Below are 26,562 nucleotides of genomic sequence, written 5' to 3'. Positions count from 1 at the left end.
CTAAGAAGTCCGAAACAGTGGCACAAGGTTCCTGTCCAAGGCTGGCTGAAGAGGAACAGTCCCTTTTAGAGTCGGGAAATATACTGCAGTGTTTTGTTGCAGGCTCCCCACTGGTTTTGTATAGAGATTGAGAGGAACCCTGACAGATGCTGGGAAGAAAACATAGAGCAAACCTTGCTTGGGGATTGCATGTGACTTGCAGGCTAAATTATGCCCATTCATAGGGTAATTTTAATTGATTAGTACTTAATAAATGAGGCATAATTTTAATTGTGCATAATACAATGATGTTTTCACAGTTTTATGTTCTGAACTTGCATATTCTTTCCCAGGGAATTAGGAGCAAAAACCATATTCTGAAACCAGCAGAAACCCCACAAAACGTCTCCTTCACTTACCACTGATCCCTTAATTCCCTTGGCAGTTTTATGGGCCATGTCTAATTTCATTAACCTTGGCATAAAGCTAACATCCTGTTGGAAAATATTTAAAAACTCGGTTCTCCTTTTAACCAAACTCCCACCGGATATTCTTTTGATGACAATGCTTTAGATTTTATCTTCTTTTTTTTAATGGTTGACACCTCTGCTATGTTAAATGTTGCCTGTGTTGCAAATACATTAACTCATCTGGGTAAGAGAGAAGAAAATGCTTTGGCACGTTAAACTGATTGCTTCTCTACAAAGTAAGCTTTTATTTTTTAAAAAATCATTGAACAGGAGCCTACAATCTGGATGGGATGTTTTAGGCATATAATTTGATGGTGCTATTGGTTTAATGAGCTACAAATCCTTTAAAAAATGTTAATTCCAGTTAGATTAAGACCTCAGTACCAAAGCTACAAATTTGTTCTACCACAATCTCTGAATCTCGCAATTAAGCATGGAGAGAAATTTACGTGCCATAAACTGTGAGGAGAAAAGGCTACTTCTCTAGATATATATATATTTTTAAATTCCCCATGAAGGCTTAAAAAAAAGTGTAAATGAAATCTTTATGTCAAATATAGACTGGTTCAGCTCTTATTTTCATTTTCATTATGAATTTTCCTTGTATATCTGAAACTGATTTTTATGTGTAATATTTATTTTGATACTAAAAATGATGCTCTAGTTGTTAATAGTGTTTTGCAGAACATAAAAATTCCCTGGGTTGGTTTTTTTGTTGTTGTATCTCTTGTTTATTTAAGATGTTTTAAGCTAGGTTGTAAAGCACTTAAGAGTTTTTGCTTAAATATAAGTGGTCCAGATAAATAATTTAATCTTTTATTTCCATTCACTGAAACTTTTTTCAAACAATACAGTCTTTTGCAGGATCCCAGATTTACATGGTCACACATGTAAGTTCTGTTTATCAGGTTAGGCTTTTAACATGCTGGGGAACCAAAGTATAATGTTAACTTATATTTAAACCAGGCAGAGGGCCTTCTCGGTAGTGACGCCTGCCCTGTGGAACGCCCTCTCATTAGATGTCAAGGAAATAAGCAACTATCTTACTTTTAAAAGACATCTGAAGGCAGCCCTGTTTAGGGAAGTTTTTAATGTTTAAAACCCAGCCAGATGGGTGGAGAATAATAATAATAATAATAATAATAATAATAATAATAATAATAAACCTAATCAAACTTTTTCAAAAGAAAAGTGAACAAGAAATGTAAGGAAACAAGAGACAATAATCCAAAGGCAAAGATTTGGGTAGGAAGATTCTATGTGTATAAGAGGGTCTTCCCACCGCCCTCTCAAAAATAGTCCCATGCTTCTCACTAAGAGCCAATCCAGGCATGGGTCACATCCACACCATTCATTTGAAGAATAAAGCTACCCAAAAATAATCTTGGGAACTGTAGTTCACCCCTCACAGGACTACCATTCCCAACATTCTTTGAGGGAAGCCATGTGCTTTAAATGTATGGTATGGTTGTGGCCATACATTTGTTTTTAACACTCGATTGGGAGCCACCCAGAGTGGCTGGGGAAACTCATAAATAATAAATAATAAACAACAACAACTATTATTATTATTATTATTAACCTGCAATCTGCAATCTTTTTGTTGTTGCTTAGTAACAAAGCAGCTGCATTGGGGCTTCTACTATGATCTAGAGCATTGGTTCACAATTAGCTAAAGTACTTTGGACTCCCTGTTTTTATAAAGCCATGCCATGGACCCCCCTGCTTTTGAAAAAAATGATATTATCTATGGTAGATTTTGTTACGTAAATTGCGCCACAGACCCCCTGGGTCAACAGACCACCAATTGGGAACCACAGATCTAGAGACTTATCTACCCCTACCTCCAAATTGCTAATAGCAGCTTGGGGAGAGAGGCAATTTAGATTGGGGAAAATGCATGGGAGGAACCAGCTAAAGTCCACTCCCCATTCGCTGATCCATTAATAGTCCCATATGGCTATTTCGATGTTTTAAAAAAGTGAAAGATTCTGATCAGGGATTGCTTGAGTGACTTGTAGTTGAGGTCTCAACTGTTCTAAAATCTTGCCTGGGTGGGGAGCCTGGACTGGCGTCAAAAGGCCCCATTCATTGCATGTAGCACATTTTCTTTGATGGTTTTCCATACAGGAAGCAATACAGAAAACACTGGTTCTAAATTCAAATGTTAGTTCTGGATATGCAGTCAAAACATTCCTTCCAGATACCTTGGGGCAGCAATTACTTTTCCTTCCGTTATTTAGAATTCATTTCTATTCAAATGTTGACAACTTTTTGGATACATGGCTGACAATTCCAGGAACGCAGTTGTGGAGTAAGTAAAACACCCACCCGCCATCATTTGGCACCTTTGATGTTCACAGAGCGCGCATATGCCAAGGATAATGACTGCATGCAGCTTAAATGTGAAGAACAGCTCTGCCGCACATTTTTAATGTTACTAAGTGGCCGCATTTGGACGATCATATTGCAGCTTAATTAGCCAATCTATGAATGAACCCTTGATTTCAACCTTTGAGCTGGCAAACAAACCAGGAAGTCTTCAGTTAACTATAGTTTCCTGTTTCGTCCAACCTGCGAGACTGCGGTTAACAGCTTCAGAACAAGCCAAGATATTAACTTCAATATCTGAAGCTGTTAACCATAGTTTCCTGGGAAAGCCAAGTTTACTGCAAACTTTCTATTTTGTTCAGGACCTTGTGCAAATGGGATGTAGATGCAGCCGTGAGGCTCATTCATACCTTGGCTCATTAAGCTGAGATACGATTATTTGAACGCAGCCTCCATGGTTGTTAACGGTTATGTCAAACACATGGCTGGGAATCCAAAAGACAACTTTAGTCATGAGCCAGTGTAGTGTAGTGGCTAAGAGCGGTAGTCTCGGTTCACGTCTCTGCTCCTCCACATGCAGCTGCTGGCTGACCTTGGGCTCGTCACACTTCTCTGAAGTCTCTCAGCCCAATTCACCTCACAGAGTGTTTGTTGTGGGGGAGGAAGGGAAAGGAGAATGTTAGCTGCTTTGAGACTCCTTAAAGGGAGTGAAAGGCGGGATATCAAATCCAAACTCTTCCTCTTCTTCTTCTTCAAAGACTTGCATGCATGGCAGAATTGTTGACTGGTTTTCATTGGACTGCATACCTCTATGACCTATTGCATGCTGGTTTTGAAACTCCCCCTGTTTCCAAATACTCCCCCCCCCATCTTTTAACACATAAGGTCTTTGAATCGAAGTCAGAAATGTATAGTATGAACATATTTTTGCTTACCAAAACAGGCAATGTTTCCATCCAGGCCTATGTACTTCAAGTCATAATGGGCAGCTTCATTTTCTATCGGCTCATTCTCAGATTTGTCATCCAGGGCAAATATCTCTTTTTGCCTGAACTCGGCATTGTCATCAAAGTTTATCTTGGCATCAAAGCACACAACTAAATGAAAGGGAAATGAAATCAATACATCAGAGCTATTGAGTGGTTAGTTCCAAATGTGAAATAGAGTTGCATAATTTTTAAGCACCACACTTTTCAGTATGGAGAGTGCACAGTCCTGATCTCTGCAAAATCAATGTAACTCCCCGCCCCGCCCCCCAACGGAATTATACAGAAGCAGGCCTCAGGGACTTAGAACAGCAGACATCAAAACTCAATTTGCCATAGGCCTACCAGGTGTCAAGAGTCTTAAACTAAGATGTGGAACGCCAGCGTGGCGAAAACACACAATTAAAGTGAGGGCAGAAAAGGGAAACTCAACAGAGCAGTCTCCCATAAATGTTCTCAACAGACCGACGTAACAAAGCATGTGTTTAATTACGAATCTGTAATAGCTGTAGCTCTTACGCGTTATGTTAATAAAGCCTTTAAGCGATTGTTTTAATATATCCTGCACAAACAGACACAGTCAGAGAAAAAAAGGAGGATAAAAGTAGGGAGGGGGAGAGCCACATATGCCTTGAGCTTCCTGGAGGAAAGGTGGGGTATAAATGTAATAACAAACAGATCTAAAAACAAGAGGAAATGCAACCTAAAATCAAACAGAAGTAATCAAACAAACAAAAAAGCAGCTATCGGTAAATATAAACAAGCTGCAATTTTAGAAGCAGATCACACACATGAGAAGCCGTGAGATTGCACTCTCCTGTCAGGAGCTTGTGCTACACTTGAGTAGGACCCTGGCAAAGACACATGCCCGACTGGCATGTTATCTCCCTCCTGGTCTTTCTTTTGGGAGCTTCAAAAGCTTTCTTCTGCCCGAACATCACAGCGACCGATGCCAACCGACACTGGCACACTTAGAGATCCGCAGAGTCTTTGCAGCTTGCGTAACAGATCTCAGCAACTCAACACTTTGGCTAATCTACTTTATTTACATATAAACACACACGGAGCACTGCAACATGGCTCCCTCTCTCTCTAGCATCAGACAGCAAAGAGAAAGAACGAAGGACAATAGTCCCACTTCACGGAACGCAGTAACACAAACATCCTGTCTCCGTCACTTCCCACTCTGTGGAGTCAAAACATACACCGTCATGTGATAGATAAAAATCCCATGACTGCAATCATGGAGCAGGAATTCTAGCATCTCCTTCCCGCTTCCGGCTCCAACCTTAACCAGGGTTTGCTCTTAACCGAGATATGAAACCCTGATCCATGCCTGAACCGCTAGCAGGACTCTCCTGGCAGACCTTTCTAACGTCACCATGGAAATCTCATTTCTGCAGAACTTTCACCATTAACAAGAGCAACATTGCAAAACAGCAGGGAAACAAGCCCACCTATTAATATTTATAAAACATTTTCTGCCGTCAAAAGAATATTGTTACATACATGATAGATTATACAAATGCACTTTTTTCTTCTTCTGAACAAATATCAAAGAGAACCCCGGCACTTCTATTCTTGGAGTGCTTTCCCTCTGCTTTTGCTATTGACATGAAGCTGTCAGAGATGCGCAAAGTCAACAGCTTATGCTAAGGGGCAAGGAGAACGCTGACAGTCCTTGGGGCCGTCTAGGACAGACATTTTAATCTCCGATTTAAGCATGAACTGCAACAACACTTGCAGAGTTCTTCGCAGTTCCTGTTCACCTACTCTAGAATGTACCTGCTTCTACCCTGGTCCACCTGCAATATATATTGAGAGCAGCATGGTTAGGGTTATGGCTTCGCCCAAAGAATCCAGGGGGTGAGGGGATACATGTGGACAGTGGCCACATTTATGGCACCACTTTAAATAGGCATGGCTCCCCTGCCCCAATATTCTGGGAGTTGTAGTTTGTTAAGGGTGCTGAGATTTGTTAGGAGACCCCTATTCCCCTTACAGAGTTGCAGTTCCCAGAGTAGCTTGATGGTCAATTCCACTTCTCAGGGAAATCTGGTAACTGTTGCTCTGTGAAGGGAACAGGGGTCTCTTAATATGTCTTGGCACTCTTAAAAAACTACAATTCCCAAAAGTCTTTGGGGGAAGCGACCATTGCTTAAAGTGGTATGATACTGCCTTAAATACACAGTGTGTATGGGGCCTAAGGTGAAGTTCTCCTATTTCACCAACAGTTATTTCTGCATTCTTTGAAGACTACCAATTTCTTTTCAATGGAATATATATATATTAATTTAATCCAGGGTTTAATGAGCAGCGCCGGGGTATGTGTGTGATACAGGAGGTAAACAAATTGCCTACTTGCTCCAAAGCAGCAGAACATTGAAATCCTATTCATAACCGCACGCATAGATTGAACGTGGATATACATCTGGATGCAAAACACCCAATGCCATTCCCAATATTAATGCAGGATATTTATATGGGCTTCTGTCATCAGTCTTGAAATCACAGAATCGTAGAATTGGAAAAAGACCCAAGGGTCATCTAGCCCTACCCCCTGCAACGCAGGAATCTCAACTCAAGCATCCATGACAGATGGCCATCCAACCTCTGCTTAAAAACCTCCAAGGAAGGAGAGTCCACAACCTCCCAAGGGAAACTGTTCCACTGTCAAACAGCTCTTTCTGCCGGAAAGTTTTCCCGTATGTTCAGTCGGAATCTCCTTTCTTGTAATTAATGTAAATGAAGATCACTACCCTAGGTTCCTGGTGACATGTTACATAACAACTGCAAACTACTGTATCCGGACTGAGGTCAGGATCACAGGATACAGTACAAAACCCACCACTATCTAATGCGTCGTCGGCTTCCATTGAAAGGAATGGGAAATGTTTAGTAGTCTAAGCATGAGACTGAAATCTCACTTGGTTGTATGGCTGATAATTTCCATAGATGTTGACGGGGCTGCTCACATTTAACTGATGGGGATCCACCCTCAGACGTGGGAGAATTTCCTGATTATAATGCTGGCACTTCTGTTCCATTGTCTAATGTTCCTCTCATACCTGTTGTGTTACGGAGATGTGACTTTTCACACCAGTGATCAATATGTCACTTAACAACATGGCTTCTCCCCCTCCCTTGGTGCACACGCATGCTTCTGTCTCCCAATGAAAATGGTAGGAAAGTACAGTGTGCTGTGCTGGGATCCTGCCCCAAATATCACTTTACTCCCACAATTTCCTGGGTTAAGGGAGCTGCAAATGGATTTTTTTTCCTGGAATCAGGTCACATGGAAACGAGTGCTAAACGTGTGCCATATTCCATTAGTTTTCTGGAAGTGTCTTTTACATTACGTGTAAGCTCAAATACAATGAAGAAATAAACAGTGAGGGAAACATCAGGGAAATGGAATAAACTGCTGCGTGGCTGCAGCCCTAATCTGCATGCAGTTAGTATAACGCAAAACACCTAGAATCCAGCTAGAAAGTGTAATACAATAATTTACAAATAATACATCTTTCTTTTCCAATTTTTTTTTGGAATCTGGTTTCTTTTACTGTTCTGTTCGTAGTGCCACAAATCTATTCAAAATGCCGCAGGGAATTTTTTAGAGGCGAGGGGGAGAGCAGCAGCTCCTGCACAGAGGCAAAATTTGTAAATTCTGATCATTAATCATTTCCCCCAATAATTCAGTTTAATTTGACTATTGTGTGTTACGGTCATAAAACAAACACACACTTGATCATGACTATAATTCAATCTCTGAATTATTGCCATGTGTTACTATAAATGAATTATTTTTATGATGTTTTGCTCTCTTTTTTTTAAAAAAAGTCACTTTACTATATTTCATTTTGTGTGTCCAAAGGAACACAATCTTGAGGCAAAGGGAAATGTATCTTTCCTGCATCACCGAAGATCTGTGGCTTTTAAGAGAGCCATTAAGTAACCAGAGATTTTCGCTCTAAGACTCAAAACATTCTGTTATATTCACTAATGTGGCAAGTTCTCCTTACTGGGTTTATCTGTTAGATACAAATTACTGGAGAAGATTATGCTATTTGCTTATAACTGTGTGGACTACAACTGATGGCATCTTGCTGCATTTTGACAACCAAAACGCAGGAAAAAATATGTCAAATCAATTGAGCCATTAAGGGTTTCTTGTTTATTTGGGTTTCTTTATGCACAGTTATATTTCTTTCTCCGTTAGTGGATCAGATCTATGGTTCACATCCACCAGGAAGAAAGGGTTCAGCTTTGTGGGCCTGATTCTGTGGAACTCCCATTTGCAGTCAGATATGCCCTTCCCTCCCCTTCATGGATCACTGCCTTGCCGTGGCGAAGGGGCTTGAAGAACTCAGAGAAGCTATGAACTACGCCGAGCAGGGCACCCAAGATGAACAGGTCATAGTGGAGAGTTTTGACCAAACGTGATCCACCTGGAGTAGGAATCGGCAAGCCACTCCAGTATCCCTGCCAAGAAAACTCCATGGACAAAGACAACAGGCATATAAAAGTTATGACACTGGAAGATGAGCCCTTCAGGTCGGAAGGTGTCCAACATGCTACTGGGGAAGAGCGGAGGACAAGTACAAGTAGATCCAGAGCTGATGAAGCGGCTGGGCCAAAGCCGAAAGGACGCTCAGTTGTGGATATGCATGGAAGCGAAAGGAAAGTCCAATGCTGTAAAGAAAAATATTGCATAGGAACCTGGAATGTAAGAACCATGAACCTGGGTAAGTTGGATGTGGTCAAAAATGAGATGGCAAGAATAAATATTGACATCCTGGGCATCAGTGAGCTAAAATGGACGGGAATGGGCGAATTCAGTTCGGATGACTACCATATCTACTACTGTGGGCAAGAAACCCGTAAGAGAAATGGAGTGGCCCTCATAGTCAACAAAAGAGTGGCGAAAGCTGTACTGGGATGCAGTCTCAAAAATGATAGAATGATCTCGATACGAATCCAAGGCAGACATTTTAACATCACAGTAATCCAAGTTTATGCACCAACTACTGGTGCTGAAGAAACTGAAATTGACCAGTTCTATGAAGACTTACAAAACCTTATCGAAGTGACACCAAAGAAGGATGTTCTGCTCATTATAGGGGATTGGAATGCTAAAGTAGGTAATCAAGAGATAAAAGGAACAACTGGCAAGTTTGGCCTTGGAGATCAAAACGAAGCAGGGCAAAGGCTAATAGAGTTCTGTCAAGAGAACAAGCTGGTCATCACAAACACGCTTTTCCAACAACACAAGAGACGACTCTACACATGGACATCCCCAGATGGGCAACATCAAAATCAGATTGATTATATTCTCTGCAGCCAAAGATGGAGAAGCTCTATACAGTCAGCAAAAACAAGACCTGGAGCTGACTGTGGCTCAGATCATCAGCTCCTTATAGCAAAATTCAAGCTTAAACTGAAGAAAGTAGGAAAAACCACTGGACAGGTAAGATACAATCTAAACCAAATCCCTTATGAATACACAGTGGAAGTGAGGAACAGGTTTAAGGATTTAGATTTGCTGGACAGAGTGCCTGAAGAACTATGGATGGAGGCTCGCAACATTATACAGGAGGCAGCAACTAAAACCATCCCAATGAAAAAGAAATGCAAGAAAGCAAAGTGGCTGTCCAACGAGGCCTTACAAATAGCGGGGGAGAGAAGGCAAGCAAAATGCGAGGGAGATAGTGAAAGATACAGGAAATTGAATGCAGATTTCCAAAGAACAGCAAGGAGAGACAAGAAGGCCTTCTTAAACGAGCAATGCAAAGAAATAGAGGAAAGCAACAGAATGGGAAGAACCAGAGATCTGTTCAAGAAAATCGGAAATATGAAAGGAACATTTCGTACAAAGATTACCATAATAAAGGACAAAAGTGGTAAAGATCTAACTGAAGCAGAAGACATCAAGAAGAGGTGGCAAGAATACACAGAGGAATTATACCAGAAAGATATGGATGTCTCGTACACCCCAGGTAGTGTGGTTGCTGACCTTGAGCCAGACATCCTGGAGAGTGAAGTCAAATGGGCCTTAGAAAGCACTGCAAATAACAAGGCCAGCGGAAGTGATGGTATTCCAGCTGAACTGTTTAAAATCTTAAAAGATGATGCTGTTAAGGTGCTACACTCAATATGCCAGCAAGTTTGGAAAACTCAGCAGTGGCCAGAGGATTGGAGAAGATCAGTCTACATTCCAATCCCAAAGAAAGGCAGTGCCAAAGAATGCTCCAACTACCGCACAATTTCACTCATTTCACATGCTAGCAAGGTTATGCTTAAAATTCTACAAGGAAGGCTCAAGCAGTATGTGGACCGAGAACTCCCAGAAGTGCAAGCTGGATTTAGAAGAGGCAGAGGAACCAGAGACCAAATTGCAAGCATGCGCTGGATTATGGAGAAAGCTAGAGAGTTCCAGAAAGACATCTACTTCTGCTTCATTGACTATGCAAAAGCCTTTGACTGTGTTGACCACAGCAAACTATGGCAAGTTCTTAAAGAAATGGGAGTGCCTGATCACCTCATCTGTCTCCTGCGAAATCTCTATGTGGGACAAGAAGCTACAGTTAGAACTGGATATGGAACAACTGATTGGTTCCAAATTGGGAAAGGAGTACGGCAAGGCTGTATATTGTCTCCCTGCTTATTTAACTTATATGCAGAATTCATCATGTGAAAGGCTGGGCTGGATGAATCCCAAGCCGGAATTAAGATTGCCGGAAGAAATATCAACAACCTCAGATATGCAGATGACACAACCTTGATGGCAGAAAGTGAAGAGGAATTAAAGAACCTTTTAATGAGGGTGAAAGAGGAGAGCGCAAAATATGGTCTGAAGCTCAACATCAAAAAAACGAAGATCATGGCCACTGGGCCCATCACCTCCTGGCAAATAGATGGGGAAGAAATGGAGGCAGTGAGAGATTTTACTTTCTTGGGCTCCATGATCAGTGCAGATGGTGACAGCAGTCGCGAAATTAAAAGACGCCTGCTCCTTGGGAGAAAGGCGATGGCAAGCCTAGACAACATCTTAAAAAGCAGAGACATCACCTTGCCAACAAAGGTCCGTATAGTAAAAGCCATGGTTTTCCCAGTAGTGATGTATGGAAGTGAGAGCTGGACCATAAAGAAGGCTGACCGCCGAAGAATTGATGCTTTTGAATTATGGTGCTGGAGGAGACTCTTGAGAGTCCCATGGACTGCAAGAAGATCAAACCTCTCCATTCTGAAGGAAATCAGCCCTGAGTGCTCACTGGAAGGACAGATCGTGAAGCTGAGGCTCCAATACTTTGGCCACCTCATGAGAAGAGAGGACTCCCTGGAAAAGACCCTGATGTTGGGAAAGATGGAGGGCACAAGGAGAAGGGGACGACAGAGAATGAGATGGTTGGATGGTGTTCTTGAAGCCACTAGCATGAGTTTGATCAAACTGCGGGAGGCAGTGGAGGACAGAAGTGCCTGGCGTGCTCTGGTCCATGGGGTCACGAAGAGTCGGACACGACTAAACGACTAAACAACAACAATGCCCTTCCCTGCTGAGCTTCAGGTGCTGGGCAAAGATATTTCCATTTCAGCAGGCATTTTATGAAATTCCAAGCAAGCATAATACAGCTTATGTTTTTACTTGTGGGTTTTGTTTTAAACGCTGAATTATTTTGATTGATGGGTATCTTCATTGAGGGTTGTGTACACTGCTTTTGTGACTATCTATGGTGCAAAGCTCTCCCAGAGATATCAGAAGTAAAATAGAATAAAAACAAGCTTGTTCACCCTAAAAGCACTGCACTATTTAGACTTCAATCTAGTCCACACGTTTCTTGGGATTTGGACGGTCTTGGGATACTGTCTGTCTGCTGAGAAAGAAAGCAACTACTGCATTTTTGCATTGTCTCTCATCCCTGAACATTCCTTATGACAAAAATGAATCATTACAAGTTTCACTCACATATTGTATCAGAAATGGGGAAAATAATCAAGTAAAGCAACAATAGGGCGGAAAATCCATGGAAAATGAGATTTTGGCTGCTTGAAATGTGACAGTAACTATGCTGGAAGCTGTTACGAGAAGAGTTGTATATATAAGCCTCCCATAAATAAACATCTGTTAAGGGAGATAACGATCCTGTTGAGAGTCTAATTGGCCTTTAACTCAATGCCATGTTAACCAGTTGAGGCGCAGGCCTAAAGTGAGTTTCAAGCTATGGCTATGAAAGAGATTCTGTTTAGAATTAGCCACTGCCCTAGCCATGAGCGTGCATGCATTTAGGGTGCTCGCATGCAGCAAGAGGAGCAGGGACGTGCTTCTGGTCCCCCTCTCAATGTCACAATCCCAGTGGTCCTGTCAGGATCAGGCATGCTCAGACTCATGAAGCAGAACTCTGGGTGGTAGTGGGGGTTTGTGATAACCAAGGATGGAGGTTCTCCCCCTTTCGCCTCTCCCATGGAGCGTAGACCTTCATTTGAGCTGGAGGCGGCAGAGGCTGTTGTTGTTTAGTTGTTTAGTCATGTCTGACTCTTCGTGACCCCCTGGACCAGAGCACGCCAGGCACTCCTGTCTTCCACTGCCTCCCTCAGTTTGGTCAAACTCATGCTGGTAGCTTCAAGAACACTGTCCAACCATCTCGTCCTCTGCCATCCCCTTCTCCTTGTGCCCTCCATCTTTCCCAACATCAGGGTCTTTTCCAGGGAGTCTTCTCTTCTCATGAGGTGGCCAAAGTACTGGAGCCTCAGCTTCACGATCTGTCCTTCCAGTGAGCACTCAGAGCTGATTTCCTTAAGAATGGATAGGTTTGATCTTCCTGCAGTCTATGGGACTCTCAAGAGTCTCCTCCAGCACCATAATTCAAAAGCATCAATTCTTCGGTGATCAGCCTTCTTTATGGTCCAGCTCTCACTTCCATATATCACTACTGGGAAAACCATAGGGAAGGACGCAGCATTGTTGTCAAGGACCAGGTGCCACTCCCCATAGATGGGAAGAGACTCACCCTCCCAGAGTGTGCATTTATAACCTCAGCAGTCTTGCAATGCAAGAGAGCCATGCAAACAAGCACACCGGACCTGGCCTTTAAAAGCTTGGTGGGAGGGGTGTGGAAATTGGTTGGGGCATCTTGGTTGCTCCTGCTCAGTTCCAAACTTCTTTGCCTGGCTCCTGAACTCCTGACACCTACTGCCAATTCGGCTGCTGAGCCTGTATCATTACTTATGTGAATGAAGATCTCTGTAAGAGCCCCTGTCCTGCCCTGTTGGGCAGGAGTCAGGACTTGCTCATGCAAGGAAACATGCAAACAGGACTAGAGTTTAGCATTGATGAGCGCAGAATCACACATCACAGTCAAACCTTGGAAAGGAGGTGGGGAATTTGAATGTGACAATGGTGGAAAGGAGGCAGACAGTGTGCCCATGGCACATTTTCTTAGAAAATTAGGTAGGTTATGTTGGCACAAGGCTGTAGTATAGAACTCGCATGTATGTGAGTTCATCTAGAAATTCCTATTTCTCTGCTAGATCAATATGCTTTTTTGAATCTTTCTTTTTCTCTTTTGTACCTTGTCCTTCTGGAGTTTCGCCAAAGGGATTCACTTCAACTTGAGTGGCATCAATTTTCAGGAAAAGGTTGTACAGCTTCTTAATTTGATCGGCAGCCTAAAGTTGAAAAAAGTGGTGCATAATTACACAAAAGGAAACCAGCGGAGGCGGGCAGAGAATTATCCTGAATTAAGACACTAAAGATGTTTGTATTTTCTGCATCAGTGTAAAAGCAGCTACAAAAAGTTAATGACATAATAACCTTCCTTTATGAAACACTAATGCTATCTATTGCTTTTAAATCAGTGGCCGATTATTTTAGCCAGGAGGAAATGGAATGCTGATTTGAAACGTCAAACATTACAGAGGCTCACTCTTCACAGTGCACTAAATAGAACTTTGTAGTTAAAAAGAGAGAGAGAGAGCAGTGTCATTAATTCAAACAAACTTAATTTAAGCACAATGAACCAAGTTTGAGAGTTGATAATGAATACATTATGCTGATATTGAAGTTAAAGTGATTACCTTAATGAGACTAAATTCAGAAACTGTGAAGCAATATGCAGCTGACAAATGCAGATTAGTTGCTGAATTTGTTTGGAAAATGTATAAACCCTCCCTCCCAGCATCAAAATGCAACTCTGACTGAAGAAACAATTGTTGAAAAATTGGCTTCTTTGCTCTCTAAACTCAGCTCTTATCTGTTTTCTGGTAAGCAGCATTGACACACGATCAGAACTAACTAAATAACTGTGGCATATTCCTTAAATGTAATTGTAAAAAAGCAAATAGGGAGGCCCACTATTTAGAAACGGCATTAACTTCATGATCTGCTGAGCCTTTTATAATCGCCCACAACCGGGAGCAACGGAACAGGGGCTGGTTTATCTAACAGTTTGTTCCTCTGTGTCATTATATTGGGGAATCAACAACTGCACATCAACAACCACAAGCCTCTAAAAGAATCAGCTAGCCTCTGGTTGCCAACTCCAAGGCTAAACAGAAGTATGGACAGACTGATGTCTGTAGCTGTCTTGGGGAAGAAAGAGCGTGTGCCCCCCCCCCATATGCCACAACATCCCTCCAGTGGTCCTACCTTGAAACAAACTGCTGACCTGGTAACAACATAGAGGAAGCTGTTCATAAAATAACTGCATGGGGAATCTTAGCCCTTGGTTGCTCGTCTCTAAAGCAGGGATGGGGAACTGGTAACCCTCCAGATGTTGCTGATCTCCTATCAGCTTGGCATGCAGAAGGTGCCAGTTTCAATGCAGAGCCATTTCCAGGTAAAGTTGGAAAAAACTCCTGCATGAAAGCCACTGCCAGTCAGCTTAAGACTAGATAGATCAGGGTCTGTCACAGGGTTACATGAGAACCGTACTTTAAAGGCCTTGACTGATGTTCTCCTGCACAAAAAGTGGCTTATATAAGTGGGAACCAGTGGCCTAGGGAGTTTTGAGGAGAGCAGTAATTGCCGGAGACAGCACTAGATGGCTGAATGCCGCCATGTTAATTTCCCACAGTGCCCCAGAGTAACCGTACGATGATCAGGGACATTTGGGAGGAATTAAAATGGCAGTTGGGTTTAGCCATGTGGTGCTGCTCAAAGCATGGAGCTGAGGGGAGGGCAGGCAGCAGCAGTTGGTTCTCCCGGCTGCCCAAGGATTCCACATGCTGATGCCATAAGTAATTTAGTGACTACTTGTAGCTGTTCATAGTTTACTTCTCCCAACGGCGCTTATGGTTCTCACTGACATAAGCCACTTTTGTGCACAGAACATCAGTCAAGGCCTTTAAAGAATGGATCCAGTTCTAATTTGAATGAACTGCTCCACACGACCAAAACTAAACCCCAAATGTTTTGAATCTGAAGAACAAACGGCAGTTCCCTAACCATACGTTTTATCAAATGAAGTATTTACCATGTTTATAGTAAAGTTCTCCACATTAATGTTTGAAATAATTTGGATACTAATGGATATTGTTAGTATAAACTGAAATTTAGCGCACCCTGCAAAAAAACACCCCACAAGGCAGTCGTCAAGCAGTATTAAGATTTGTCATAAGGACTCCACAGTATGTTAAACGGAAGAATTTCACTGTCGTACTAACTAGAATTCTTCTGGCATCTACCTACTGGGGAATATAAACGATTATGATAAGACCAAATTAAATAGACCTTTGATTGTACTGATGTAGCCATTATGTTTCTATGCTCCAGTAAATCACACTGCAAAGGTTATAGCACATGGGAAGAAATGTATTAGCTGTTGTTTAGTTAAGCAGTTCATGCATTGTGCTAATAATTAAGTGCTAGAACATGCAAAGCTAGAAAGATTTAATAATAATTCTCTCTCATTAAAGATACTGCTAAATCTTCAAATGGGTGTTAATCATCTTAATGATTATGCATTTGTTAATTGCACAGTTGGGATAGAAATTAATTAGAAGTGGTGTATTAAAAATTCAAAGGTTTTACAAAAGTGGCATTTTGATGATATAGGAAATTCTGTGCAAAACCCCTCACAAAAAAACAATTTATCATCCTTCTCTTCCCAGAGCAGTAAAATAAAGATTAAGCTAGTTGCAAAACAGGCCTGGTGGCTTGCATTTTCATGCTCCCATTTTGGAACATGAATGATAAATTTTAAAAGGAGTGAAATGCATGCTGAGAATCTACCATCTACAAAATGGCAAGCTTTTGCTTTTCAATAATAACCTGAAGAAAACTGCAGGAAAAAAATTCTGTAGAAAAATTGCAGAAGAGAGCTGTGTTGGATGGTAGTGGCAAAAAGATCAACACTGCATTCCAGAGCCATTTCAATCAGCAGGCATCTTCACACTGTTTTTTTCAGGATTGGCTACCCTGGAAGGGATGGCCAGGGACATTTCTCTTAAGCATCCAGTGGAAGAATGGAGTGCTACCTGTTTATATATTTGTATTGTATTTGTTATTTTATGATTTGCTGCGCTGGGCTCCTTTGGGAGGAAGGGCAGAGTAGAATTGAAATTAAAATAATTAATTAATATACAGTCGTACTTCCGAAGTCAAATAGAATCCGTTGCGGAAGTCCATTCGACTTCCAAAACGTTCGGAAACCAAGGTGCGGCTTACGATTGGCTGCAGGAAGCTCTTGCAGCCAATTGGAAGCTGTGTTGGACGTTCTGGTTCCAAAGAATGTTCACAAACCGGAACATTCGCTTCCGGGTTTGCGGCGTTCAGGAGCCAAAACATTTGACTCACAAGGCATTCAGGATGCAAGGTACGACTGTAATGGACAGTTTGTATACTGTGGATGCATGTAATCTTGTACACTCTGCATACAGCCGTTGGGGTACCACTTGGCATTGTCCTCATCATAAAGTTGCACCCAGGAGCAGGGATTTGCAAATGGTGGAAATTCCTGTGTACTGGAGAAAGTAAAGCATCATCTCTTCACCTACATATGGGCCACTGATGCTGTTTCTTGGCCATGGAACGTGATAGAATTCTGGGAATGATCTTCTGGAAAGACGGAAGGGGAAGCACAATTCAAGGTAATGCGTGGAGAAAGTAGGAGGTCATTTCCAGTAAGCAGTGAAAGGCTTATTGGGTTGGATTCAAACTTAGTCCAGCTCAGAGTAGATCCATTTATTTCAATGGTTCAGCAAGCCTACATCTAGATCCTACCTGTTTGTTATCCCAAACCAAGTAGGCATGCTCTAAGAATAGATTCTTGGGATGAAGTCAACCAAGTTACACTCAAGAGCTGACCCACTGAAATCAATTATTGTGATCAACTTAAGTCCGTGGATTTCAAAGGATCTGCTCCGAGTATGATTTAGTTGGAACCCGTATTTTGAACACCGATTGTCTGCCGTAACTCCTAAATGAGAAAGGAAACCAGAGGCGGTGGTATCCCATGAGCTCTGATGCCACCAAGGTCACTGCCACACTGGGTGCAATCCTCCCTATGTATGCAAAGATCCTGGAACTCCAGAGAACTACTGAGTGGAAAAGGGTCCCAGACATCTGAATGCAGTCACGGTCTTGTTCCTGGTAAAATTTACCTGCTGTTGCAGAGGTCCCTTGAATCCCAGATTTTCTGCCAGCCGTTGGGCTTGAAGATCCTTCACCCCTTCAAAAATATCTATTTCCTCCTGTTGCAATAAAGTGCACAAAACAGAACTAAGATATTCAGTTTGAAAACAGACCCATAACTTCAAAAGCACCCCCAAAATGCTTAATATATATTTGCAAGTTATTAATTAAAATGTGGCAAGTTGCCAAAAGTCTGAGACTGAGGCTATAGCAGCTGCCTATAGGGTATGTTATAATTACTTTGCCAGCCAGGGAAGAGAGTCCCTCCAAAAAACTATGTAATTCTTCAGGGTGGCATGCTGACAAGACAATCTGACACCAGTTTTCACTTTTAATTACTGTACAGATGGCATCGATGAATACTTAGTCTGTTAATTTTTGTGACTGGTTCTGGCAAGGAACCAGAGCACTGGTGTCAATGCCCGGTAACGTTTCTCTGTTTGTGTACGTTTCAAGTGTGCATTATGGAACTCTGCATGCATGTACCATTAGCTCACCAAATATATAAAAGGGATCCTTGTTGCTAAGTGACTGTCTCATGATAAATACTTTTAAGACAGTAACCACAATTAGAAGGTCATAATACAATCAAGCATTCCAGTACAGTAACATGAAATAACAACTAGCTCTAATGTGAGGGAAAACCGGCATTTCATAACAGCAAGTAAACCATTTGTATTGCTAAGGAGCGAAAGAGTATTTTCTTGCTGAGGGGGCAACAGAGGCTAATTTATAGAGGAGCAGAACCAGATAGATAGCTACTGCTGGACAATACACTTCAGACTATAAGGGAACAATACTTGTTTGTTGGGATGCTCCCCTCATGAAATTGCCTCTATGATTGTGGAAGCCAGGCACCTTGACACTCCAATTTTCTTTTTCCTCAGAGGTAAGCCCCACTGTGTTCAACCTAAAGTGACCATTCACTTTAGGGCCAGTTTGGAAAACCAGCAGAATCTGGTGGCAAATATTCTCTTAGAATGTGCCCCTTAAGGCTGCAGGTGGGGTGTGGAATATTAAGAGCTTTGTTTTGGTCCAGGAGGAGATGGCTTAACTGTATCTTGGGTTCAGATGACACGCTAAGCCGGAAGTTGGCTTAGCTGCCATGCTGAGCTAAAGTAAAAGTACTGGGAAGGAGCAGAGCGAGTGTTAAGCTCCTCTCAGGGAGCCATCAGATTTGCAGTCCTGGTAAGTCATCGTTTGACTTGCTATGACACTTCTCTGTCAGGAGAAGTGTCTGTGAACACATGCAGCTCTGCAATACTTTGTTCAGACCACTGGTCCTATCTATCGCAGAAGATACTCTGAGTAGCCGAAACTCTTCAAAGTCTCTGCAAACTGTAATCCTTTCAACTGGAGATACCAGAATTTCAGCCTAGGGCCATCTCCACGCAAAACACCCCGAGCTCTGACCCCTCCAATACAACATGTGTTTGGCAGATGAGCAGCCTATTCTGCAATGCGCCAAATGCACATATCTTGTACGCATGGAGACTGCGAGCCATACAACTGCAAACTCTGAAATAGCAGGGTTTTATGTGGGCCACTGTGTGTCTGGTCTCTGCGAGCAGCAGGTGAAGCTGGCCCCTGCACACACATTCACTGTACACACAGAGGACCTGATCTAATAGCGGCAAAGAGTAAATGGATCAATTCAATCTGCATTTGAGCACTGGTATTGTAATTGTCAGATGCATACACAGTTGAAAGACTGCAAAAGAAGTGATAGTTGTCAGGGATGTCGTAACTTAGCAGTAGGGAACTTCCAGACCAGGATCTTTGCTAGATGCTCCAGTCCTCCCCATTTGACCAGCGAGGTGATTTCATCCAAGGCAAGCCATGCCCACCTTCCCCACACATGACACCATCAGCTGTACACATTGGTGGGAATTGCAAAGAACCATGTTTTTGACTGCATGATTTGGGTCAGAGCTGCCCACCAGCCAAACTTGGTCCACAGGGGAATAGGAGATAATGATGCGGATCCAATCCAGTACCACAGCCATAGATGACAACCTCCAACACAGTTTCCCATTTGTACAGTAAGCTGCCCTTTGCTGTTCCTAATGAAACCAAACCAAACCAAGTTAGACCTGTTATTGTGTGCTGTATGAACCTGGCTAAAGGAACTCAACATGCCAAGTTTGCTTTTTCATGATATTGGAAGAAATTTTCAAGCTGGGGTCATGGGAAGCTCCAATTTCCCATATAAGGTTTGCTGGTGTAAATAATAATAATAATAATAATAATAATAATAATAATAATAATAATGTAAAGATTTTTAAAAGCTTAAGTCACCAAGCTTTGAAATATACCTTGAAGATGAGTTCCGGGCTTTTAGCTGCCACTTCTTCTATATCAACCCCACCTTGTGGGCTCCCAACCAGAACAGGTCCATTGCAAGCTCGATCCATTAATATTGCAAAGTAAGTTTCTCTTGAAATGTCTAGTGCTTCTGCCACCATGACCTGCAAAGTACAATTTGGCAATGTATTATTAGCACGTCTTTGCTGGCAATATCCAACGGAGACAATATTTCGTTAGCTGCCTTGGAAATTCAGGCTTCCGAGTGAGGAAGTGGCCATTATTCAGAGAGAACACATTGTACTGTAATAAATGTGCACTGGAGTTCGACTCACATTCTTGAATCCATCATTGATTTCTCTCGTCACGGAAGAAATCAATGACTTCATTAGGACACTGGTATCATACAGTTCCTTTCCATTTCATTTTCCTCAGGATTATGGAAATAACCCACAATGGAGATGAGAGAACACAAGAGGAGAAACTACCACAAACTAAGGAGGGACGTTTTGACAAGTTAAAACAGTATACTTACCTTGGTCCTATTTGCAAGCCCTTACATCAAAGGAAATAAAAATAAGAGAAAAATTTAAAAGGGGCAATTTTAACTTTGTCCAAAACTGAGAATGATGGGAGAATTATCTTACATCTTCTTCTTTTAGAAACCTGAGGGTTTCCTGTGCGAGTTAGGTTAGGCTGAGAAACAGTGACTGGTCCAAGGTCTCCCAGTGAGGTATTTATGGCTGAGCAGGGATATGAATGAACCCAAATGGCAGTGTTTTGTTGATATCCCATATATTTGTTTTTGCTATTTTCCCATTTCTGAGAATCTCTCTCTCCCCTTCCTCCCCTGACACTTAACAAGTGCTTTTTTTTCAGCCGGAACTCAGTTCCAGCACCTCTCAGGTGAGCATCATTGCCATTATAAGAGATCAAGAGATGTGTCTGCGGTGAGTTCTGGCACTGCATGTACCCCTCTTTTTATCTAGATTTTGTCCTTCCTTCCTTCCTTCCTTCCTTCCTTCCTTCCTTCTTTTCAAAACCAAAAAAGCACACAACCTTTTTTTTTAAAAAAAAAAAAAAGCCTTGGCATTTGAAGAAATTAATACAAATACAGTATGCTCTAATTTGTTGCAGTAATTCAGGTACAGATTTCTGGGCAACTTTGAACAGAATTCAGATCTTTAAAAATATAATAACAACGATTGCAATAATAATAATAGTGGTTTATGCACGACATTGCATATATCCATTTGTCCCTTGCAATCCTCCTCTGCTATCTGTTAGTGGCCGCTTATGATGGCTCTGTTCTACTTCAGTATGCCTCTGAATGCATAGGAATCACAAGTGGGGAGAGTGCTGTTGCGCTCAGTTCGTTCCTTTAGACTTCGCACAAGCAACTGGTTGGCCACTGTGAGAAGAGGATGGTGGACAGGATGGGCAATTGGCCTGATCCAGAAGAGATCTTCTTAGGCTCTTATACAGGCTTGCGGTGGTCTCCTTCACCACGCTATGCTGTTTGAATACAACTGGCCTGTGGCATGCAATGTTCAGCCAGCTCATAACCATCATTTCTGTATTGGTCCCTCTTACTCTGCGGTTGCACATAGACAGGCCCTGCTCATGGGCTTCCTAGCGGTATCTGGTTGGCCGGGGTGGAAAACAGGAATCTGGACTTCAGAGGCCTTTGATCTGATCCATATCAAAGGTTCCCGAGCGGCTTAGTTGTCAAACAAATTGGCTCCTGAACACCGCAAACAGTAAGTTTGCCAATGTTTTTCAGCAGCTGAATGTCCGATGTGGCTTCCATGGCTTCTGACTGAGTGTAGGAAGCTCCTGCAGCCAATAGGAAGCCGCGCCTTGGTTTTCAAATGGTTTCGGGAGTCGAACGGATGCCCAGAATGGATTAAGTTTGAGAACCAAGGTACCACTATAATGCCTTATGTTATTCTCCTAATGCTTTGAGAAGAGGTGGAAACTCAGCATTCTAATCTATATGCCAATATTTTCCTTCCCCTCAGTTGCTTTTGAAAAGCAAATAGGATTCAACTCAATATATACCCTAGATTAAGGAATAAAGAGGGCAGGAAAACACATTTTTAGTGGCTGCCCCATACTGATAGCACTTCCACCTCTTAGAAATCTTAGCATCTTTCAGGAGCTCTACAAGATATATCCATGTAGACTGGCTTTTGTGAATGCTCTTTTACCTTGCACTATATTATTTCTGCTCCAAGCCTTCAAGATGAGGACCACTATGAATTTAATTGAATGAATGGACTCCTGTATTTAGAACCCATTACTGAGAGGTTGTGTAATATCTTCCAAGGATCTACCATGACATTGAAGTCTCTCTTTTTTTTAATAATCACCCAGATCTTTAATTCAAACTTTAATAAAGTTAATTCCCTAATTGCTTGGAGAAAAGGGACAGGTAGTGAGTTGTGATAATCGGAAACTGTCTTTGCAGATAACCAGGTTCTCCAAATGCCACGAGGCCGTAAGAGAATTTTATGTAAACCTATAAAATAGCTGCCAACTTCTGAAGGAGCCGAGGGGAGTGCTGTTTATTTAAGACAGATTGATCTTGCACCAACATATTAAGCATTCCTTCAGGGAAAGGAAAGTCTTTACCTTCTAAAGCTCATTTGTTGATAAGGACATCATCTGTACTCAGGACATAAACCACAATGTTCCTAGTTCCTCCCTCCCAGCAAGCCTCAGAACTGTAGTTTCATTGGGTTGCTGAAAATTCTGCATTTGTGGTTCTTGATACCACTTGCAGGATCACATCCCCAGGCTTCTGGGAGCAGTGGTGGGGTGGGTATAAAACAGAGGCAGCAATAGAGGTGGAGAGGAAGTAAGCCCAATATTTCACAATCCTCGCTACACAGTGAATTTTATAGTGTTTGACACCTGCCAAATATGTCTAACATTTTAAAATAATTACTGTGGTGGTGGGGATAATGGCCCCGAACACACATACATGCATTCAAATCACGGACTACAGAAGGTTAACACAGGAGACTGTGTGCCATTTAGCACATGGCAGCCAGTGTGGCGTAATGGTTAGAGGACTGGTTTATGACCTGGGAGACCAGAGTTTGAATCTCACTGGGTGATCTTGGCCCAGCCACCATCCCTTAGGCCCTCACGGGGTTTTCATGAGGATGAAATGGGGAGGAGGAGAACCCTGTGTACCACCTTGAGCTTCTTGGAAGATAATGGTGGCATATAAATGTAATGAACAAACAAACAACCATGACATGCTTCTGTCCTTGTAAGCTTCAAGGAAAGCTAGGAAGGTGAGATGAAAGAAGGGAAATTGTTTGTTGTGGATAAATCCACATCTATTTGCAATGACGAGGGAGTGTGCAAAACGGACTTCAAACAGGAAATAGATTGTGATCCATGTCTTTTGAAAACAGGTCAAAGTAATTGCTCTGATTCTTTCTTTCTGTACTGAAGTGGCCATTCCAATGAAGGAAAGCAGAGATCTACTTGTACGGGAGCCAAAGAACTTGCAATTATCTGACTCGGGGCAATGGGTTTAATCTATTGCCAAGTTCCATGAGGTGTCCTCAACAGACTTGTAACCTCTGCTCCTCATATTTATGATCATTTTAGTCTGAGCAAAGGGTTTTTTACAGCGACAGACCAAATCATTTTAGCAGCAATTCACTTTTAATGGTCCAACTTGTATTCATCTTTCTTCAAGTATGGTTGAGAAATTAGACACAAAATTCAGATGTGTCAGCAGGACAGAAACACCCTTCTATGCCATTCAATGGGCTGAATCTGCCCTCTTTGAAACGGTACCACTTGGATGGCTTATAGTTGTTAACGAGCACGGCTTTGGAGCAAATCTACATGCTTGATATTGGTGATCATCCCACAAGCTGTGGAATGGGAAGGGGGAAAGAAGTGTCTCATGACAGAAATAGTCCTGATAGCCTGTATTGAGGGCAGAAATGTTGAGAAGGCCTTAGTCAAGCTCAGACAATACACCAGTGTGAATAAGAATATGTTCTAACTTTTCTAAGTTGCAGTGTGTTCACTGGCCTTCTGAGGTTGTCGTTAAAACAAATCTTCTCGGGACACTTTAACAACCTTTTTGATAGCCATCATACGATGGCTCATAGTCATCTTGTGATCCACGAATAAATACCATTATCTTTCCCCCTCGCCATTCCCCTCCAGCTGATTTGGTCTCATCTCATTGCAAAAATACTCAGCGTTGGTTCCCAAATTACTTGACATTGCCTCCTACCTTAATGTCATCTGCAAATTCCATCAACATGCTTCTCCGTCCCTTTCTCTCACCCACACTAGTCATTAATAAAAACTGCCCACACAGTTAGGTCACTTAAACATTTTTTTCAGCTGCACAGGAGCTCTTGAAAGATAAGCAGCTTCCACGCGGTTGGGAGAACATCAAAAGGGCACTTCAGTGCACATTCATTTGAATAATCTGTTCTAAACATACAAGGCTTTCATTTCATATCGATTTCAGAAGAAAAGCAGAAAGCCTGCTTTTCAAGCCTAACCATCTAATAATGGACGTGCAATATTTCAATTGCAAGTGAAAGAGAAACATTTCCCTGTCGGTGTACCGAAGGCAGTTTTTAAGCAGTAACTGGAGAGATATGGGCACTTTTTAGAGCACATGCATTTAGGAAAGATGGGTGTCATTTTCATGCACCTAAAACATCCTGGCAACGATCCTGCGCACAATTATTACAGATCCAGTGAAATCAATGTGACTTCTGCACATAAAAGGGAGCAGTTAACTGCAGGCTGGGATAAACGTTTTAAGTCAAGAATGCTTTATTATTATCTGCTTATCGCATTTAGCATTCACTGGGCATAATCTAGTTCCTGGTTTTTCTGCTAGATCATTGCTTGTTAATAACTTCTATTTGCCAAGCCTCCCATCACACTCTCAAGCCCTCTTCCTGATAATCCCACCATATCAAGTCCATATCATCCCTGCATCCATTAGACAGCTAGCTTTCCTGTGAAAAGGATGGGCAACTGTTTCATATTCCCAGAATCTCCAGCTAGGGCTGGGAAAGGCCTATCTGAGACCCTGGAGGACCAATGCTAGTCAGTGTCAACAGTACTGAGGCAGATGGACCAATTGCCTCACTCAGCACAAGACATATTGCAGTGCGTCCACTAGCTTCAAGCTACACCTGACAACATTTATTATGATTTGCAAGTGGGGGACTCTTTTACCTTCTGAACTTTGACACCACCCTTCGGAGTTTGCTTCGTGGTGAGATTGTATCCAATCATCTGTTCAGCAAGCTCCCCTACCACTTTAGGGCTAGAAAAGGGAGAGAGAAAGGCAAAAATCTACATTAAGATGGATGGCTTAAAAAAACAAACAAATAATATCGCTGTAATTTCCCAACTTACTCCTTGGTTAGATGCACGCCTCCTTTCAGCCCGCTGCTGAAAACACCTTTTCCTCTTCCTCCAGCCAAGATTTGAGCCTTCAACACAATTTCTGTAGCATCTGTGAAACAAAACGCAAGGAACGTTGTTGTGCGATCCAAACCATGTTGTTGTGCGACCTGCCACCATTGGGACAGCCCCGAAGAGAAACGTCCCCTCTGGGTTACTACTGGTCACTCCGTCAGACTGCAGTGAGGGTGAGGACACGTCTTCTGGGAAACTGTTTGTGGATGGGCACACACCTAGATGAGAAATGGGAGCAGACTGGGAGAGGGGGTGGAGATATGAGTTAACCTGGCTTCTAAGTACAATGCTTGGAAGCTGTGTCAGTAGTGAGAGAATGAATATATATTCATTCAATGTACAAATGTATATTCAGTGTGGTGGGTGGGTGTTAGGTGACTTTGCTATTTTATGTTTCTTTGATTGGTCTGTTGTATTTTTACTGTATTTCTCTTTTGGACTGTTCGCTGCTTTGGGGCCATTTTGGTCAAAAAGTGACATATTAATTGTAACGTAATACAATGTACTCTTCTACCCAGCTATTTGTTTCCCTTGCTCTTTACATTTTGCTGCTGTGCTCTGTCCTTGTTCTACTAACCGATGGTGATTTTATAGACAGGTATTTAATGGTTTGAGGGATTTTAATATGAATGCATTTTGTGAACGAATTTATTGTCTCAGTCTGTTGTGCGCCACTCCGAAAGGCAAGTGGTCAACGATTTTTAATAAATAAATAAAATTCAAAATTTTGTTTTTGCCTTTCCCCTAGACTGTCCTTTATCCAAAGTATAGCAGGGTAGCGCACGCAACCAATAAAATAACATAAAATAAGAGCATCAGTTCAATAATTCAATAATTAAAACAGTACAGTGGTTCTAAACAAGCTCATCTGAGTTACAGCCCTCACTCAAATTCTGTCTGAAGAAAGGTGTTTTCAGTTGACTTTTAAATACCCTCAGTGAGGAGAACATTGCATTTCCAAAGGGATGGAGTTTCAAAATCAGGAAACTGTCGTGGAAAAGGCCCTCCCCCTCCTTTGATGATATTGGGCCTTGCCCATCAATGGACCATGGGGAGAGCATCCCTGACAGAACACAAAGTCCTAGGGCAGATATGAGAGAAGGAGGTTCTTTTTATAGTGGGGGCCCCGCTTTGTGTAGTATGGGTTTGTACACTAACATTTGTATTGGGCCTAGTAGTGAATGGGCAGCAGGTGCAGTATGCAGTACAAAATAGGTGAATATGGGTTCACCAGGTAGCCCCAGCCAAGCACATGACAGAAGTCCAATCCTGAAGTCGCATGAGCATGGATCATTGTGGCCAAGCAACCCTAACTCAGAAGGGGCAACCAGTCTACGTCGGAAATATGCACACACGGCCTCTGAGGCCACCTGGACCACAA

General features: G+C 42.2%; 2 protein-coding genes across 2 annotated transcripts in view; one reads left to right on the top strand and one right to left on the bottom strand.

Moving 5' to 3' along the window:
* LOC309524847 (monocarboxylate transporter 2-like) overlaps positions 1-26,562 on the top strand; it is a 685,265-nt gene that overhangs the window by 235,952 nt on the left and 422,751 nt on the right. The window lies entirely within an intron of this gene.
* The window catches only part of SUCLG2 (succinate-CoA ligase GDP-forming subunit beta), a 218,520-nt gene that overhangs the window by 78,403 nt on the left and 113,555 nt on the right, over positions 1-26,562 (bottom strand). Inside the window, exons 3-8 of the mRNA XM_082210325.1 lie at positions 25,119-25,218; positions 24,936-25,026; positions 19,709-19,861; positions 17,363-17,452; positions 13,333-13,429; positions 3,716-3,877 (exon numbers count right to left, since the gene is read on the bottom strand). Coding sequence (XP_082066451.1) covers positions 3,716-3,877; positions 13,333-13,429; positions 17,363-17,452; positions 19,709-19,861; positions 24,936-25,026; positions 25,119-25,218 — 693 coding nt within the window. The remainder of the gene's footprint in view (positions 1-3,715; positions 3,878-13,332; positions 13,430-17,362; positions 17,453-19,708; positions 19,862-24,935; positions 25,027-25,118; positions 25,219-26,562) is intronic.

This window comes from Podarcis vaucheri, assembly GCF_965113315.1.
Source record: "Podarcis vaucheri genome assembly, chromosome: 2".
Lineage (NCBI taxonomy): Eukaryota > Metazoa > Chordata > Lepidosauria > Squamata > Lacertidae > Podarcis > Podarcis vaucheri.
Note: the sequence above shows the minus strand (reverse complement) of the source record. Positions and strands in the feature narration are given on the sequence as shown.